The sequence below is a fragment of the Pempheris klunzingeri genome, chromosome 5 (genome assembly GCF_042242105.1).
Source record: "Pempheris klunzingeri isolate RE-2024b chromosome 5, fPemKlu1.hap1, whole genome shotgun sequence".
NCBI classification, from domain to species: domain Eukaryota; kingdom Metazoa; phylum Chordata; class Actinopteri; order Acropomatiformes; family Pempheridae; genus Pempheris; species Pempheris klunzingeri.
In genome coordinates this window covers 24,081,745-24,101,055 of record NC_092016.1, presented here as the reverse complement: position 1 = coordinate 24,101,055, position 19,311 = coordinate 24,081,745, and the positions used below count along the sequence as shown (strand labels likewise).

Below are 19,311 nucleotides of genomic sequence, written 5' to 3'. Positions count from 1 at the left end.
ACAAATAAATGAAATGTGGACATATTACTCTGAAGAATTCTGCCATGAACTCGTGTCTATCATGGTCACACAGATTTATAAAACCAAACAATAACAATAAAGTACAAATAGAACTTCAATATTATAGATTTTCAAATCAGGAGGTTGTTTGTGCACACTAAAGGAGGAGGCAGCAACAACACCTTCCAGAAGTGTCGGCAAGGGCATTATTAAGGAGAGTGAATCAACAAAGGACAAAGATAAAAAGGGCAGAGAGAGTCAGAGGAGCAAGAGACAAACTTCAGCCAAGACAAAAGCAAAGGGTGTGGGCCAGTCTCACTCACCTTTGTTAAATGTCTCCTCCACATCTGACTGCACCGAACAAGATGAACAGCAAAGAACCTTAAAGCTGCGGCAGAGGCAAGTGGAAGCACTCACAGACACTCTACAAGGAAACGCAGTGGCTTTTTTTTTTTGCTTTGTTGTTGTTGTTGTTATTTTACTGAGTGTGTTTTTGCATGTGTTTGTGTGCAGCCTGAAAACATTTCGCTGGGTTGTACCTGCCAATGGCGAGGTGGCGCTGAGGGTCTGGTTCTACTCAGACTCCCCAGGGAAGTTCGATGAGACCCTCAGCTTTCAGCTGCTGGGGACCCAGACAATCTGCCGACTATCCTGCAGAGGAATTTGCACTTACCCGACTGTCTCTAAGGATCACATGTCAGTCAGCATTATATGATACATAATATAACATTTTTATTTCACCCAGTACTTGTGTGTGTAACCTTTTTCAGAGGTTTTAACTGAAAATAAATGTTTTTTTTTTGTCTGCTGCACTATACATATTTGCTCTGTAAATCATTTGTCCTGTGTTCTGTTTTGAGAGAAATTTATAGTTGATATTTTTTGGTTTGGATTTAAAGTTGAGGCGTGTGTGTTTTGCCCAGGACTCTTTTTGGCTTCAGTAAGAAGGTACCACAAGTAAAAGAAGGACTCCAGAAGACTTACATAATTAAACCTGGATACTTTGAGTTTGGACCGTTATTGTGTGGCAAGACCAGAGACAGGTGAGAGGCAGAATGACGGCAGTGAAAGGCTCTGTGTGTTTGTTTCAGTGTTCTTATTTACTGATTCACATGTGTTATATTTTTGAATAGATACAAGGAAAGCAGTTACCCAGAGAACACAGAGAGACTTGTGATTCACAACAACTCAGGTCTGGAGGCTGAGGTCCAGTTCCATTTCCAGCATGATACCCAGGCCGCTACATATCTGCTGGACCCCCCGACCATGACTCTCAAACCTGACCAGAAACAGGTACAGAACTGTCTATTAACACTGGTTTTACCGGTCATTTAGCTGATCATGTGTGATCAAACTAGCACAGGGTAATACCAGAGTGAGAATGTTTTACTGTCCATGTAAACATTCCTCTGTCCTACTAGGAGTTGACAGTATGGGCCTACCCAACAAAACTGGGGCAAATAAAGGACAGTGTTGTGTGCTATATAAAGGACAATCCAGAGCTTGTCATAATCAACCTCTCATGCTGGGGCGTTCGACCAGAGTTGGAGTTGGAAAGCAGGCATATGCACTTTCACAGGATTCTGCTGCACAGGTACCAATACATTGAATACTAATTTGTGTTTGTCCACCATAGCTTGTCCGTGATTTTCACATAGCACAATTAAGCTTCTTACAGCAACAGTGATTAGATTCAGATTTTTGCATAAACTAAACTGTCCCTCTGTACCTTTCTCCGCTTTAACTCCCTTCCTCCATGCCTTCTCTGTAGGCGAGACAGCCGAACTGTGATGCTGCATAATAAGACAGCTCTGCCTGTGTCCTGGAGACTGCAGGGTGTGGAGGAGTTGGGTGATGAGTTCATTGTGCCACAGGATCAGGGCATCATCTCACCTTACTCCTCTTTCCCCCTTTGCTTGCACTTCAGGGCCAGGAGGCCACTCCATATTAAGAAGATCTTACGTCTGGAGGTAGAGTAAAAGGACACATGCTGAAATTAGAGTGAACTGGATCTGAGCTCAATATGCACGTTAGAATGTTAATGGCAGATAGTCAAAAGCACCCTCAAATGTCAAGGATGATTCAAAAATCAAGTGAGATGGAAATAGAGTTTGTGCTGTGTGTTCAATTTCAGGTATCCGATGTGGAGAAGATTCTTGGCATCATACACACAGAAAACATACAGGTCACTGCTGAAGCTCATGATATAGCTCTGGACATATCACCAGGTAGAATTTCAAAGTTTACAAACATTAAAACCGTCAAAGTTCATTTGGACCTTCTCTAACTTGCACGGCTTTCCATTCCGTTTGGGACCATGTAATCCCGAGAACCTTCTTGCTGTGTGGAGACAGAAAAAATAACATGCCATATACTCTTGTTTCAGGTGGCTGTCTGGACTTTGGAACCATTAAAGTTTTTGAAGAGGTTAAACGGTCTCTCAGGCTGAAAAACCAAGGGAAATATGAAATAGCTTATAAGTGAGTTTGAACTGCTAGTTTTTGAGTGTCAGGTCCGAATCAATGTAAGTGAATTTTATCTCACCATGGACCTAGTGAAATGTTTCACTTGTATTCTTTTCTTTCCACAAGGTTTGTATTTCAGAAGACCAACCCAACCCAGCCAAACCTAGACTCCATGTTCACTTTGTCCTCACTGAGTGGTACTTTGATGCCACACGAGAGACCCACAAACGTACAGATCCTCTGCAGACCCAATAAGGAAGTCTTGATAGAAGAGCAACCTGTCCTGTCTTGCCAGGTCTGAGCTATACACTGGTCATAATGATCACAGAGCTTCACAGAGAGGTTCAACTATATATTGAAGTGGGATGGAGAAGGATTTTCTAAACTTGTCCATAAACGTTTAGTACCATAGCTTTCTGATTTTGATTTCATTTGACTTTTACTTACTTTTAAGATCACTAACTGGCTCATATATTAATCATAGTTTCACAGGATTATACAATCATGGAGTGCCCCAGTGGCCTAGTGGTTTAAGATGCATCCCATATAACCACAGCATCCCTGGGCTGATTCCAGCGGAGATGCTTTGTTGCATATTGCTTGTCTCCCAGTTTGTTTATATGAGATTCAAGGCAGAAACTGTAATGACATTAGAGCATACTGGTTCATGCTGCCACAGAATGCATTCACATTAAGAGTTTTGTTTTCTCTTCTGCAGGTGATTGAACCCAACATTGGGAATGGAGGAGAAACCATAGCCGTCATAGCCATCAAGGTTTCAGTCGAGTCTGTCTTCTCCAGGTTAGGATTCATACTCTTTTAAGAAACACTATTACTATCAGTTCTGATTTAGATTGTGTTATTGTACCCCTCACTAAATTTTATTTTGGATGGATGATCATCTTTCTTTGTTTTTGTACCATTTGACATCACAGTTAGTACATGGTCTGTGTCACATCAGACTACATCACTTACCATCACATTATAATCTACAAGCATCATTATTTTGTATATAGCAGTTTTAAAATTTAGCATAAAAAATTCACAAATTGTGAATTGCTGTGTGGAGGAGCTACTCTATAAGAGCAATTCCCAACACGGCTCAGTGTGTAGCTGCGTTGTGCTCACTGGTTTAATATTTTTGTCAAGATGTTAACGTCAACACTGTTACATCTTATCTTATTGTTCATACTGTGAGGACACTGTCACTCTCATAATAACAAGCAATCCAAACAACAAGCAATTAGTCACCAAGGACATGTAAAAAACATTTTCTTTTGAGCCATGCAGATTTCCAAGTCTCAGACTGAGGGAGTCGAGAGAGTTCAGAAGGAAGGCCAAGTTGGCTCAGATCCACAACATAATAGCTCTGACATTGCCGCTGTGTAAATGCAAGGAGAAAGTAGTGTGTGACCACTTCTCCACCATGGTGGCAGAGTGGGATCCACTCAGGTTGGATCACATGGGGGGTAAAGGATCCAAGAGATCAGGACAGACCAAAAGTGGTGTCCATAAATGGTTTTATATCCAGTAAGTTGATTGTAGTGAAGGTTGTCCCTCGTGGCTGTGTTTTATCCCCCACTCTTCTCTCTGTTTACACAAACAACATGTCCTACAGCAGTGAAGGAATGACACTTTCAAAGTGTGCTGATGACATGGCCCAAGTGGCACCAATGAATTTCAAAAGGCAGTAAACATCCTGTTCAGGTTTAAGTTCCAGATGTGCTCGGCCGGCCAGAACTGCTGGGGGTCCTGCATTTGCAGATGATGTTACACATTATAACATCATGATTGGCTGTATGTCAGAAACATTTTTAATTCTAGAAAAGGAGATCCAGATCTAATAAAATGTAATGATTCAGTGCTTAATGCTTCTAATGTTTTATGTAAAGCACTTTGAATTGTCTTGTTGTCTAAATGGGTTTTAGAAATATACTTGCCTTACATTACATAGAGACTACCAAAAGTTCTGTTGCTTGGAGTAAGTGCCTGTTTTGCTGGGGGGATTTATCAGTTTGACTGTAAAAATATTATTAGTTTTCACAGTGTGTTGCAGAATGATTACGGTATTTTTAAACCTTGGTCTTATTTTGACATATTTTAGGTTTGAAATGGCCGGCAGGCAAAAAAACATTTAGAATTGGTCCAGTAGCCAAGACAAGCTACAAAAGTTGTATAATGTAATGCTTTGGGACAATATTGCCTATTTGAAATACATCTACTTAAAATGCTTGTTTTTACCACTGACAGGCTCAGATTTTTCTATCAAATATCTACAAACATTATGGAAAGGATCCTTACAGAGAAAGACCTCTGAGATCCTTTTTGTTAAACCAGAAATAGTCTGTAATAAAAACAATAATCTTTACATGGTAGTTGTTGTTCTGCCACTGTCTCAATCAGTTAGTTTGGGTTATTGTGTGACTTCGGTGTTCTAAAGAGTTGGTTTGGACCCAACACACAATAATACAAACAAACTGAATGAGGCGATGGTAAACCACCAACTCCCATGTAAAATTACTGTTACTGTCAGTCAAGTCTCGTAGGTTTGAATATACAGCAGCTGTCTCTGGTTAAACAAATAGGATCTTACAGTTCTTTCTTTGTAGGCGTCCTTTCTGTAATGTTGTCTGACACTTCAAATAACAATCTGAGCCTGTCAGCGGCAAAAACAAGCACTTTTAGTGGACCTATTTTGATCGGGCTCAATTGCCCCGAAAGATCATGTTGCAGCCATTGTAGCTCGCGTATTCCCACGTGCTGATTGAGATCATTTACTGGACCAAATTCCAGAAATCATAGTTAGCCTTTTACGTTATGTGATAATATATTATCATTTATCAGATTTATGATATTTTTACATTTAGTTTCACCAAGAAAATAATGGAGAATGTCCCACATTTTACTCTAACACTGTTCTTGTCAGTGTAGTCTTAACTGTCTGTGTGTGTATTTGTGTGTTTTCCTCGTCAAAGGAAAATGTCTGTGTGACAGACATTAAGAAACAACCTTATCTACCTTATCTTTAGGTACAAAATCACACCTGCATGTGAAATCAACTTTGGCCCACTGGTCTACGGCTGCAGGGAAAAACAGAGCTTCACTATTGAGAACAATGGAGTCTTCTGGACCAGTTTTACCATCTGCCGCAGGATCGCGGACCCTCCTCCACCAGGGAGACCAGGGTAGGACACCAAAACACACACACACACACATATACACAGAGATTCAAGGACTTAAACTAGGAAAACATGGAACAGTCATTTTCAAAATGTGCTTTGAGACTGACAAATCAAATTTAAAAGAAGCAGCTCAGGTGTTCTTTGCTTGTTGATGAGACATGTGGAGCCATGGCTGCTGTGTGACAAATCCCATATTAAAATGTAATACACCTTGCAAAGGAAGTTTCATTGAACCATCATTGCGTTGCTAATCCCTGCAAATGTTTTGTTGCCTTGCCTGGAGGGAGCATACTACTGTGCTGTGAAAGGAAAACAAATTACAAATAATACAGACTGAAAGTGCTAATTTGTATTACATAAGTATGTTTAACTCCTATTTATTTGTGATTTTTGAGAGATTAGATCATTACACTAGTGTGATGGTTGTGGCTTTTCAGTATCCGCAGGCCCAAATGACTGGTAGTGCCTTGCTGAAAGGGAAGGGGTATAAAAACTAATGTGGCTTATACGGGCTGTCAGTATCAGTTTAAAACTAAAAAAACATCTCTTTGGTACTCCTTTGAATTGCTCCTTACATACAGTATTATTATTTGTGCATGAATTACAATAAAGCATGAAAGATTTATTATTTTTGCTTGTAGCAGCTATATCTCGCGTTGAGGTGGTAGTGCTCAGAATATTTTAATAAGTGTGGAAGAATACAATATATCACAGTAGAACTGTCTTATTGGTTTCAACTGCTGCCTGAAATGATGACAACCTCAATGTCTTAAAATTGTCTTTCTCCAATATTCAGTTTGCTTAACTTAAAGTTGAATTCTGACTTGTATTCCTGTGTACTGGTCTCAGGGGTCCAGGTACGGAGATGCCTCGAGAGAGCCATTCAGACAGACCCACTGCTGCCAGTAGCAAAGTGAGACAAGAGTCCTTCCAGAAAGACATGAATATTACACAGGTAAGAGATTGCTGCTGGAGATGACAACAATGACAGTGCCTATGAATTTATGCAGTCTTTCTTTTGTTTGGACAGCCCTCTCTTCTCTCAGGGGTAACCACTAAAAAAGCAGACATGCTTGCTTGCCTGCCATCTTGTGTGTTCTTTGACATTTTGTGACAGCACAACAAATGTTTGCCACTGACAGATAACTTTAAGCTTTTGTGTCTTTTATGTGTAATAACTAATTTTTCATTTGCACATCAGAAACCACTGAAAAAAATCCTTTTTGATCCTCTCATGGTCCTCCACAGAGTCGCCTCACCACAGGGGTGTTCTCAGTGTCTCCCTGCACTGGATGTTTGTCGCCAGGATCTCAGCAGGTGGTGACAGTGGACTGTATGTCTGAACAGCTGGGTAACTGGAACCAGTGTTTGCTCATTGACATCAGTGACCGTGATCCCTCAGACCAGCCTGACGGTATACTGTACAGGCTGCTGGCTGACGTCTGCAAGCCAGGTGACAGCTGTGTGATCTTATTCTGTCTTACTTGATTAATACACCTGAGCAAAGTAGTGGCTTGATATCAGATGTCTCAGTTCCATACACACTTGCATGTAGCCTCTGAGATCACCAAGATGGGCACCAGCTATTGCCATTCAGAGAAACGGTGCTTGGTGCTATTTCCATTTTTGTGCTCACACAAGAATATGATTTCAAAGCTCATTAGCTTTGATCAGAAGTTTTTATCTTATTGAAAGAATGCATTGACTATGTACACATTTAGAGGATGTACATCAGGCAAAAGTGGTTGATCATCAGGTGCATTACATTAATTAATACTGTATCTGAGTCTCTCTGTTTTTGTGTTCCAGGCATAGCATTAGACATGCCATCCATTTTTGAAGAGCACCATCTGTGCCTCAACAGCAGTCAGCTCTCCTCTGAGCAGTTTTGCCATGCTGAAAGCATTTATATCCAGAATGAGAACAAGTTTATCTTCAGCAAAGTCCTGGTCGGGCGAACTGCTCAGGCCCGGTTCAAATTCACCAACATCAGCAAGGTGCCCTGCGTACTCAGCTTGACCATCAGATATGTTGGTACTAAGGTAGGACATTTAAAGCTCTACATAGATAAATGCTTACAGCAGGTTGTTGTAAATTGTATATAGCTGGTGAAAAATGTCCCATGTTTCCTTACAGACATCCCGTAGCATGGAGGTTTTTGATTTGTCTGCTACAATACTGAGCATTCCCAGCCAATCACACTCGTTCGCTGTGGTTACCTTCACACCCCAGGCGACGCAGGTCTACAGTGCTGTGTTTGAGGCCACATTGGAAGGAACCAGCAGGTATATGAGTGCATAAATCTATATAGTACTTCTTCTTATGTGTATAGTACTTGCATAGTATTCTCTGTATAGACTGTATAGACTACTACTACTGTGAGTACTGTAAGAGAATAGTATCACCTCTTGCTTTGCCTTCCTGACCACTGCCCATGTTATCTTTTACCTGGCGGATCCAAAATGACACCAACATCCAATAGCAAGGTGCTGGAGTTCCACCTAATGGGAGCGGGCAATCTGCCCAGTGTGTGTGTGGTGCGTCCATCACTGAGAAACAGAAGAGGAAGCCCAATGCTGCTGTTCAGACGGGTATTTGTAGGGCGCAGACGTACTCTCCCTCTGGTGTTGCTCAATGATGGAAATGTTCCTGCGCAGGTGAGAGGGGACATATTCCTTGGTCCTTTTATTTCATTATTGATCTGGGTCATCCCCCAAATCATTTTTAGATAAATTTCATCTAGGAACATAACATCTTGTCATACTTTAATTACAAGAAAGCCAAGATCACCTGTCTTTACAATGCGTACATGAAAAACATACGGCAGATACAGTACAATTAGATGAGTGAGGATTTTGTCAGTAAAGGTGCATTGTGGCTCTCTGTGCTGTGTAGGTCATGTTTGACATGCTGGATAGACATGGAGTGTTCACCATCAAAGCTGCTCCGGGAAATACTTGCAGCTCCATTAACACCATACATCTTCAGGACACCACTGAGTCAGGTACAATCCTCACCTGTAAAAATCTGTCTACAGCAGAATGTATCTACTCTCCATTAAATAATATGTATTGTTTTCATTGAAAAACATTAATAACATCAGTGATGCTGTTGATTTGCACTAAAAGTGAAAAAATGTCATGAGCTCAGTATGGGTTTCTCTCCCACGCTAAAGATTCATCCCCATATTTCTCGTCAATTACACCCTTTCTTCTTCCACAGAGAATCAGCGGGTGCACAGAGCTGTTCTGAGGCTAAATGTTAACCAGCAGGTGGAGTTTGAGGTCAGTTTCTGCTCTGACAAGCCTCTAAATGTCGAAGCCAAGATATCACTGCAAGTGGAGGACAACCCTTACAACTTACCCGTAATAACAGTAACCAGTGAAGCTTACAAGGAAATCGTCTCTGTTGACAACATCAGCGGGTCATGGCAGGAAATGGATGAGGAAGATGAGGAGGGAGGTAAGAGAGTATAGGAGGGCAGGAGACTAATCATGTGGAAGGTGTGGTGAGGTGTAAAAGAGGTATGTTAATTATTAGATTTATAGACATGAATGCTTGTTTCTTATCCTGGATTTTTCTACAAGGCCTATTTCTCTCTCACAGATAATTATGAGAGGCTTGATTTTGGTGACTGCTGTGTAGATGTGTCCTACCAACAGAGTCTCATCATGACCAATCACAGCAGCAGCCAGGTGGTCAGATTTGAGTGGCCTCCTGCTGGAACCCAGATCTTCTTTTCACCACAGGTAAAGCACTGAGGGAAGGACTGCAGGTGTGGCTGCAGAACAGTGGCGGGTTTAGATACTTTTTAATGAAGGCTGTGTGTTCAGGAAAATGCTTGGCTGCATGTGATGAAAAATCTGCTTTGTCTGACAGGTGGGACACCTTCATGCTGGTTGTTCTAAGGCAGTCATTGTCACCTTCAGCTCCAGTCAGCCAGTGACTCTGACCAGCCAGCCAATGAGATGCAAGTTTTGTCAAGTGGAGTTCCAGCAGCCAATAGATGAGGTAGCTGCCTGGGACGACCGACAAGGGACAGTGCAGTGCTCTTCCAGCCTGGCTTTAAAGAATGAGGTAAACATGTTGACTGCGATGTAAAAGAAATGGTGACGAAAGCTACCAGCCGCCGCCCTGTGGGCTCACCACCTGCTGTTACAAGGGTCGGGTGTATGGCAGGCCGGGCGACAAGCCGAAGCGGGGTCCTGGCTTTAGGGACATGTAACATCACCTCTATGGCAGGGAAGGAGCTGGAGCTCGCGCGGGAGGCTAAGCAGTTCCATCTAGATATAGTTGGGCTCGCCTCTGCACACAATGTGGATACTCACGAGCCCCCGGATGACCACTGCTGTGCTGTTGCTCTTCCCAGGAAATGAGAGGGCCACCTCCATGCGAATACGGGTTGCTGGGGGGAAGGATCTGACTATTGTGTTTGCTTATGCACCAAACAGCAGTTCAGAGTATCTGGCCTTCTTGGAGTCTCTGGATGGCATCCTGGAAGGAGCTCCATCTGGGGACTCCATAGTTCTATTGGCAGACGAATGATGGAGTGGTGCTTTGTTATTGGGCTTCTGTACTAGGCATGGATTGGCCATAACAAACGCCATGCTCAAGCATAGGGTGGTTCATAAGTGTACATGGTACCAGACCAGCTTAGGCCAAAGATATATGATCGACTTTGTGGTCGTGTCATTGGATCTGCGGCCGCAGGTCTTGGACACTCAGGTGAAGAGAGGAGCAGAGCTGTCAAATGATCACCACCTGGTGGTGAGTTGGATCAGTAGTGTAGTGAGGGTGTGTTGGGAGTGTCTAGTGGAGGCCCCTGTCCGGGAGGTCTTCAACTCCCACCTCTGGATCCAAGGGGAGGTTGGGGACATGGAATCTGAGTGGGCCACGTTCAAAGGCCAAAAGGTTGTTGGTGCTGGTTGGGGCGGCAACCTAAGAACTCGCTGATGGACACCAGCAGTGAGGAAGGCCTTCAAGCTGAAGAAGGAGGCTTTTCAGGCCTGGCTGTCTCGGGTATCTCTTGAAACAGTAGATTGGTACCTGGGGGCCACAGAGTTTGCAGCTTCAGTGATCATTGAGGCAAAAACTCGGGTGTGGGAGGAGTTCAGGGAGGCTATGGAGAAGAACTATCAGGTGGCCTCAAGGAAGTTGTGGCAAACCATTCGGCGGCTCAGGAAGGGGAAGCAGGGCTTATCTCAGGCTTAGTTGTAAAGCACCTTTCAGACACAAGGAAATTTAAAGTGCTTTACAGGGACATAAAACACAATAAAAACAACACAGAGAAACATTAAATTGCATGTAAAAGATAATAAAAGTACAAGAAAATAAATAGTTAAAGCTTTAGAGAAGATGCATTAAAAGATAATAAAAGCATGTGTATAAATATGTATATGTATATATGTATGTGTATATATATATAATGTAGCTCTATTATGGGCTCTATTTGGGTCCAAGACCATTTATTGCCTTGTAAGCAAGTAATAGGATTTTAAAATCTATCCTTTGGCACACTGGAAGCCAGTGGAGGGATTTAAGAACCGGTGTGATGTGCTTCAAAAAAGACCGGAGGCTGTGCTCCAATTATCTATGTCTGAGGCCATGGTTCTCTGCTGGAAAACTGTGGATTGCCCCCTCTGGGTTGGAAGTGAGTTGCTGCCCCAAGTGAGGGAGTTTAAGTATCTCTGGGTCTTTTTCATGAGTGAGGGAACTGAACGAAGCTCTGGATTTACCAGTCAATCTATGTTCTAGCCCTCACCTACAGTCATGAGCTCTGGGTAATGACTGAAAGAACGAGACTACGGATGCAAGCAGCTGAAATGAGTTTCCTCCATATTGTGTGCTCAGCCTTAGAGATGGGGTGAAGAGTAGAGCCTTTCACATTGAAAGGAGCAAATTGAGGTGGTTCGGGCGTCTGGTCAGGATGCCCCCCCAGGGGGAGACCCCTGGGGCAGACCCAGAACTCACTGGAGGGATTACATATCTCATCTGGCCTGGGGCCCCTTTGGGATCCCCCAGGAGGAGCTGGAAAGCGTTGCTCGGGAGAAGGACGTCTGGGGCTTGACCTGTTGCCACCACAACCCAACCCCAGACAAGCGGAAGATAATGGATGGATGGATGGATGGATGGATGGATGGATGGATGGATGGATGTTGCCTGTGATGTAAAAGAAATGCTGACAAGAGCTAATAACTCACAATCATAGTTGAGCTAACATTTGTCCACTTGCATGCAGGTGACGAAGACAGATCCTGAGCCCCTCTGCTCTGTGGTTGAAGGCTCCCAGTGGGAGTCTGAATTGCGCATCAGCGCAGTTTGTGACTACGTAAAGTTCAGCTGTAACACTGACACCATCCACTTCAAAGATACGATGCTATACCAAACCAGGCTCCAACAGTAAGTCTGATTCTAGGGTATATACTGGAGAAAAATGGTTTTAAAAAGTTTTAACTTTACAAATAAACAGTTTGGGCATCCCGAGAAGTTTGATACGAGATATGATAAAAATACTGAGATCAGAATGAAGCTATGTGCTCACACGGGATTTCCTGTTGCATTCCTATTCATTGTAGATCTTCCTGATGCAACCTATCAGTGGTCATGATAGTATTCAGTAAAGTGTTAATAACATTAAAATCCCGATTTAAAACGTGTCTGTATATGTTGATTGTGTGTGTGTGTGTGTGTGTGTCTGCGTGTGTGTCTGTGAGTGCAGACTGCAGATAGTGAATCATGGCACTGTCAGACTGGAATTCTCTATGCAAGTTGTCATGGATCCAAGTAACAACACGGGCCAAGGAGGTACTACAGGGATTTTATAGTATATCGTGATGTGTCAACTTTTCAGCATTTCATTTGACTTTGAATATCAGCATTAATTGTCCCTGCTGCACCTTTATATTCAAAGATAGATTTGGATGCACTTGTTTACATTTTAATGCCTTTAATGCCAAACTGTGTGCAGATGGGACCCTTACCTCTCGACCAGGCAGCAGGTCAGCAGTGGTGTTAACAGCCCGTCCTGCCAATGCCCTTGCCGGCATGGTGCCCCCGCCCCTGCAGAATCCTGAGCCTCAGCCCATCAGCGTTGAGCCCACAACAGGGGCCATAAAGCCCGGTGCCATGCAGAATTTCAGCATCCGCTTTTCACCACTTGCGGTGGCCCAGGTCCAGGGCAGGCTACTCTGCAGGTACAGTAAACTGTTCTTTAAAACTGACACGTCATGATAAATGACATCTGTTTGTAGTTTTCTTTCCCTCTTTGATACACCCCCTGGAGATCTTATGAAGGACAAGATGAATGTAAGGAAGGGAATGGAAGTCTTTACAATAATACCGACATAAACTCATTTGATTTTTCCTGTCTTCATGTGTGTACTACTCTCTCAGTATCCCCCACTTGCAGGATGGGGATCAAGCACCCAGTATATTATTGTATGGCCGCGGCCTGTTGCCCCACTGCCACTTTGATCTGGAAGACTCGGATTATATCAGTGGGAACCGCCGCAACCCTGAATTCAGAGCCCCTCTGGACCCTAACACCAGGATCATAGAGTTCAATGCTGCTGGTTTGTCTGCAGTACCAAAAAGGTAACAGAGAGAGAGAGAGATGGGAGCTTTTCAGCTCTATCAGTGTAACACTAACTCTTTGACTATATGTGTGTTCTGGGTTTATTCCACAGATGCTTGAGGGTGGTGAACCCAACCAGTAAAGCTTACTCATTTAAGTGGAGGTGTACAGACACAGGTGGCAGCCCATTCCGCTGCCTCACACCATGTGGTACCATCCTGCCTGGGAAGAAAGTGGAAGTAAGGATGGAAACAGACACCATGAAATCTCTGAATGGGATAGTGGTATCTTATAACATTTGTCTTTCTCAATCAACTACAGTGCATCCTCTGATTCACCTCATCCATCTTTCATGTCACCGCACACCACACAATCTCAATCTCTTTCCTCATTTAGAATCTTTGGTCTCCTTTTCATTATTGTTTCACTGTTCCCATCTCCCCATGTCCCCTTGTTATCACAACTGATTTGATCTAATCTCATTTCTTCTGTTTAATCTAATCCCACTTTAATTTTTATCAAATTCTTGCTCAACTCATCTGATCTAATCTGTTCTAGTTTGTTCATCCCCCCTCCCTTACACACTTCCTCATTTGTATTCCTCTCACTCTACTCTACTGTTCCATTTGTAATGATGTGTTATGTGTGTGCAGGTGTGCTTTGAATATGCAGCTGAGCAGCTGGACACGGTGGAGTCATTCTGGTGCTTTCTGATTGAGACTCTGTCACTGTCTGTCCCCTTCCTGTGTGTGGGCACCATTAGAGAACCACTTGTCTATCTCGATAGACCTCACCTTAACTTTGGAGACCTGCTCGTCGGTATGTGACATAGACGCACATGCTGTTATTACATTCATGCAGTAACATCACACGTCGCTGTCAAGTCACACCAGTATTAAACACAAAGCAATGAATATTTTCCTGTTTGACTCCTGTGGTGTGGTGACAGCACATAGTTATACTAGTTGAGTTATACTGCACATACACCTGTAGATGAGTCAGTCAACTTCACTGTCGCAGTTTTTTCTTAATGTAGTTTATATCAACAATATTCATAAATGCTCAAGCATGGTTAAGCATGGTTTAGGTGTTGTTAAGTTTAGGCAATTAAAACTACTTGCAACAGAAATATCTGACCCCCCTTAGAAAAGTTCTTCCTTAAGTCTGCTGTAGATAGCAAAGTAACTACGAGGCTCCTGTGAATTCCAACAAATGAAACCTTGCAGCACCTATTACTTCCCCCATGTGAACAGTGGCATGCAGACCACAGCTCCTGTGCCCGGTTCGTTCTGTCCTGATGAATAACACAGACAAATAATTTAATCAATCCACTTCAATAACATGGAGTAAGTACCATGAGAATTCAAACACAGCTTTCCAATTTTCAATTCCAAGGCTTAAGTCCATGTGACAGTAGCAGATTTCAACCACTGATGAGTAACCGATTATTGTTCAAATCTCTACTCTCACAGTGAACACATTCACATACAAGAGTGCTTTTTTAGCAAATGAATGTGGATTGAATATCTGTTAATACAAGCTGTTAAACTCTGTTAGTCCTCACTTGATAATGGGAAAACATGACAAATGATTAAAAATGATGATATACTATACCAACAGTTCATATATCAAATTGTATTTTAACTTCATTAAAATAAATGAACAAACAAAACATATTGACATCGGCCGCTGCTAAAGGAAAAGGTCCTTGATTGAACCTAATTACTTACTTACTTACTACCTAATTAATTTTTACTAATTAACTTGTATGGTGCAAACCAGTAACGCTGTTTAAGGGAGGGGTTCAAATCATTGGTGGATCTGCTAAGGATGGGGAATGCTGTAAGAAGAGAGGTTCTCATTATGAGTACATTACAAACGTGTGTGTGTGTGTGTGTGTGTGTGTGTGTGTGTGTGTGTGTGTGTGTGTGTGTGTGTGTGTGTGTGTGTGTGTGTGTGTGTGTGTGTGTGTGTGTGTGTGTGTGTGTGTGTGTGTGTGTGTGCATCTGCACAGGCTGCAAAGTGGAACAGGTAGTTAGTGTGGTGAATGGAGAGGACGAGCACTTCCACTTCTCTGTCATGCAGTCATCTCTTCTCTGTAATGACCAGCAGTCCAGCCTCATGCTGCAGCCCATGACTGGCACAGTGGCACCCAAGGACAGGTTAATGACACTATAACATACGCTAAATACTACTAGAGGTTAAGACTGTCATACCTAAATGCTCCATATTCATTTTAAGATTTAAAAATACATCAGTGTACATTATTTAGAGAACACAATCACTCACAGCATCATGCATGACGTGATTTAAATTTCAAATGTTTAAGCTTGGTGATGTAATTATGTGTTTTCACTGCTAATTAACTATGTTATAACTCCATATTAGTATACTGTATGAAGTCATAGAGCAGTGTATCAATCAATTGCTGTGAACTCTTTGCAGGTTGTCATTGTCAGTGTCATTCATGCCTTGTCGTGAAGGCTACGTGAGCTTCAGATTGATTGTGAGGGTGAAGAGGAAGTCAGAGCCACTCACGCTCACAGTTAAGGCCAATTGTTTCACCTTGAGCACCTCTGTTCATGTGGAAAAGCCCAGCGGTGGCCTCAGAGAGGTCAAACCTAACCACCAAGACACTCTGGACTTTGGAAAGGTCAGCACGCGCTCACATCACTGACACATAATCACAGGCACCATCAGATGACGTTGCATGTGAGGTTTAAACATATGTATGTGTCTGTATATACACTATTTGTAGGTGGAGATTTCAGAGAAATCCACCTTTAATTTCCTGGTGTCCAGTCTGACAAGATTCAGCGTACAAGTGAGTTTTGACCTCACTGCTCCCAGTGAACTGCTGCAACACCTGGAGGCAAAACCTCAAAATGCCACTATTGAGGCTGGGAAGCAGCTGCAGTTGTCACTCCTCTTTTATCCCCGCAGCATCTGTAACCTCCAGGACGTCAGACTGAGTATTAAGGTTAGATGATGATCTCCTGTCAAGTTTTATGAGGGTTTTTACAGAGGTCATGGTGCTTTAAGGGGCCATCAGGCTAGTTTGGCCTCATCCTGTACTGACAAGACCAAAAAAAGTTGTGCAGCCATGAATAAGTGTCTATTAACACTGATAAAGATAAAGATCTAAGTCTTAAATACCAAATAGATCCTGAGCTATACCTGTCATTAAACCGATAATGTTTCTACCAACTCACTAGCACTAATCAATTAATTATGAAGTCCATTAATATGAAGTCACCAAATACAATCACAGTGCCACATGTATAATGTAGTGTAGAGTGTAGAGTAGTTTAGTTCATAGAAAAATACTCTCTATTCTACTGTCTATTCTACTCCTCTCATGCATTTCACTCTCTTGTTTTGTCTCGTCAGGTAAAGCATGGGCCAACATTTACCTTTGCCATTAAAGGTGGGGCTGTGGCACCAAGCCTTGAATTCTCATTCACCAAGTACAACTTTGGCAAGTACTTCCTGTACCGTCCTGGTATGGTGCCGGCCTCCCAGACTCTAGTCATCAGCAACAAAGGCACGAGGGACGTCAGGTAGTTATGCCCGTCTGTTTTTATTGTTTTTATACTACTTCATGATCATGAGAGTTTAAAAGATTACGAGTTAAAAACCAAGTCTGATTTGAAAACCTCCCGTGCTCTACTTCCCTTTGCTCAGTGTCCAGTGCCAGTTCAAGAATAGCTCATGCTTAGAGATGGACTTTGAACCAGATGTTTTGTCCCCTGGTGCTGTGAGGGAGGTACCAGTCACCTTCTGTCCTCGTGAGGCATGCCGTTACCATGACAAACTCACCTTCATCTTAAACAGCTGTGTCACCAAACACGTGGACATCCTCGGGCAAGGCATCGAGATGAAGGTGAGAAAGAAGGGCGTGCAAATCTAATGCCAGAATTACTATGTTAAAGCGAGGCTGTACAACTTTTACTGAGCAGTGACAACGGGACACCTGAATACATGAAATATTAAAAAGTAAATGAAGCCAAATCATAACAGATTTTGAAACACCTTAGTCTGTAGGAACATGCTCTGAGACTGCCATCATGTGTATGGCCTTGCATCCTATCTGAGTCTCCCCCTAATGTAAACTGGTTCCACTGACTCTATCCATTTGACTGTATAATTATTAAAATCTGATGTATTTAATCTAAGTATCTTGTATATGGTTTTTTTCTGTTCCAGCTGGAGGTGGAGGATCCAAGGCAGAGGAATGTGAAACTGGGATCTCTGACGTTGGGTCAGAAAGTAAAACAACAAGTGGTTCTGGTTAACCACAGTCCTTTAGACCTTTCCTTTACCCTGCTGCTGAATGCAAACACTCCGCTGGGCCCAAGGGTAGGGAACACACACACACACACACACACACACACATACAAGCAACACCTGATATCATCATCTTCCCTCTCCTCTCCTCCTCCAGGATCTGTCAGTCAGTCCAGCAGGTGAGCTGAACCTGAGGGCTGGTGGTGGTTCATGTAATGTTCAGATCCACTTCTCACCTCATCAGCACATACCTCCCTTCACCGCTGAGCTGCAGGCGGAGTTTGCAGGCCTGTTACACCCCCTGCTGACCATCCACGGCTGCTGTCAGGTAGGCTTTGAAGTAAATTTCACTCTACATGGCTGGTTCAAATGATGCCTTTGCATTATATGTTTACTTGCCTTAACAAGCACAAAATGTTTCAAAAAAGAAATAAGTTTACTGTTGTTTCCAGAATCATCTTCCCATAAAAGGATTGTCCTAGAGTAATCAAGTTCTGGCTGTAAGAGTCCATAAAGATGAATGAATTTATTTGTGGTTTATTATGTTAACTCTGTCCTGACTGTTGGATAAAGTTATGTAAACCAGTAGTTTGTATTTTGACTGTCAGGATGTGGAGGTCCAGCTGGACCAGGCCTACTTAGCCTTTGGAGCTGTTGTCCAGCACTGCCAGGCCAGGAAGAGGATTGTAATGAAGAATTCTGGGAACATTGGTACCAGGTGAGGTTAGATATTATACAGCATATGATCCAGTGTCAATTTCAGAAGTTATCTACGATAAAAATCACATATGGACAAAGAGCAGCAGAAACATAGACACACACACACATTCCTGATGGGTCTGTAATCAAAATGTGGAATTCTCTGAGAGTCTGATTGGTTATGGATTAAAGACAGTATCATATGCCATTAATCTTTTACCCAAGTGAAGGGTCTGTTTTAGAGGGAAACTACAATCAAGCAGTATCTCACCTGTGCAGCTCTGTTCTTAGCACGGCAATAACAATAACGAGCCTAGTTACACCTAAACTCTCTGCAGGGTCAAGATGATCACCTACCTTTCTTATGTTTGCATGCTTGAATATACTGGCTTTCTGATCATCAGTACTTCAGTACAACTTCTGTGAAGTTAGTAGGATTCATATGCTGTTGTATACGTTTTATCCATCTACCTTGTAAACCAGGTTCCAGTGGGAAACAGAGAATTTTCCTCCAGAGTTGTCCATCACACCAGCTAAGGGCCGTATCGGTCCAGGCATGGAGGTTCCTTTTGAAGTGTCCTTTGCCCCTGTGCAACTGAGCAGCGATGCAAGATATGAGAACCTGTCGTGCTGTGTGGAGGGCTCCTCCTCACCCATTACCCTCACTGTGACAGGCTCCTGCATTGTAGCCTCCGCCAGCAGAGAGGTTTGATTGATGCACTTTTATGCACAATGTTGAGCAGTGAAGTAAAAAGATCTACAGTATACATTCAATCATTGGACATTTGCTCATTAGTTTCTTTTCTAATGACCAGTAGGGGAAATGATGCAGCACACTGACTGTATGTACTGTATGTACTCTAGGATAACATTACAGCTACAAGTTGAAACACGGTACAGCAGACAGATATGCAGACAGATATATCTTGTCAGAGTAAATCACCATTACAAAGTAACATTAGTGTATATTAAATGATATCTATGAAATGTACTATAGCAATAACAGTACGAAACACATAATGGTATGGCAGGAAATACCCAATTAACATTTCATGTTATAACGACAGCACCAGCACCAGGGATGTTCTGCTTCATCCAACCATGA

At 42.6% G+C, this 19,311-nt stretch overlaps 1 protein-coding gene across 1 annotated transcript in view; it reads left to right on the top strand.

Annotated features, from left to right (window-relative positions):
* Positions 1-19,311, top strand: part of hydin (HYDIN axonemal central pair apparatus protein) — a 74,158-nt gene that overhangs the window by 51,079 nt on the left and 3,768 nt on the right. The window contains exons 50-84 of the mRNA XM_070830580.1: positions 164-399; positions 514-696; positions 924-1,043; positions 1,134-1,293; positions 1,422-1,594; positions 1,772-1,970; positions 2,135-2,228; positions 2,387-2,480; positions 2,592-2,760; positions 3,184-3,266; positions 5,495-5,650; positions 6,497-6,602; positions 6,896-7,100; positions 7,457-7,689; positions 7,784-7,932; positions 8,109-8,304; positions 8,543-8,651; positions 8,870-9,109; positions 9,254-9,396; positions 9,527-9,724; positions 11,886-12,046; positions 12,366-12,451; positions 12,615-12,840; positions 13,040-13,240; positions 13,333-13,459; positions 13,874-14,039; positions 15,235-15,382; positions 15,666-15,873; positions 15,985-16,200; positions 16,611-16,780; positions 16,905-17,103; positions 17,427-17,579; positions 17,665-17,835; positions 18,116-18,225; positions 18,690-18,912. Coding sequence (XP_070686681.1) covers positions 164-399; positions 514-696; positions 924-1,043; positions 1,134-1,293; positions 1,422-1,594; positions 1,772-1,970; positions 2,135-2,228; positions 2,387-2,480; positions 2,592-2,760; positions 3,184-3,266; positions 5,495-5,650; positions 6,497-6,602; positions 6,896-7,100; positions 7,457-7,689; positions 7,784-7,932; positions 8,109-8,304; positions 8,543-8,651; positions 8,870-9,109; positions 9,254-9,396; positions 9,527-9,724; positions 11,886-12,046; positions 12,366-12,451; positions 12,615-12,840; positions 13,040-13,240; positions 13,333-13,459; positions 13,874-14,039; positions 15,235-15,382; positions 15,666-15,873; positions 15,985-16,200; positions 16,611-16,780; positions 16,905-17,103; positions 17,427-17,579; positions 17,665-17,835; positions 18,116-18,225; positions 18,690-18,912 — 5,811 coding nt within the window. The remainder of the gene's footprint in view (positions 1-163; positions 400-513; positions 697-923; positions 1,044-1,133; positions 1,294-1,421; positions 1,595-1,771; positions 1,971-2,134; positions 2,229-2,386; positions 2,481-2,591; positions 2,761-3,183; positions 3,267-5,494; positions 5,651-6,496; positions 6,603-6,895; positions 7,101-7,456; positions 7,690-7,783; positions 7,933-8,108; positions 8,305-8,542; positions 8,652-8,869; positions 9,110-9,253; positions 9,397-9,526; positions 9,725-11,885; positions 12,047-12,365; positions 12,452-12,614; positions 12,841-13,039; positions 13,241-13,332; positions 13,460-13,873; positions 14,040-15,234; positions 15,383-15,665; positions 15,874-15,984; positions 16,201-16,610; positions 16,781-16,904; positions 17,104-17,426; positions 17,580-17,664; positions 17,836-18,115; positions 18,226-18,689; positions 18,913-19,311) is intronic.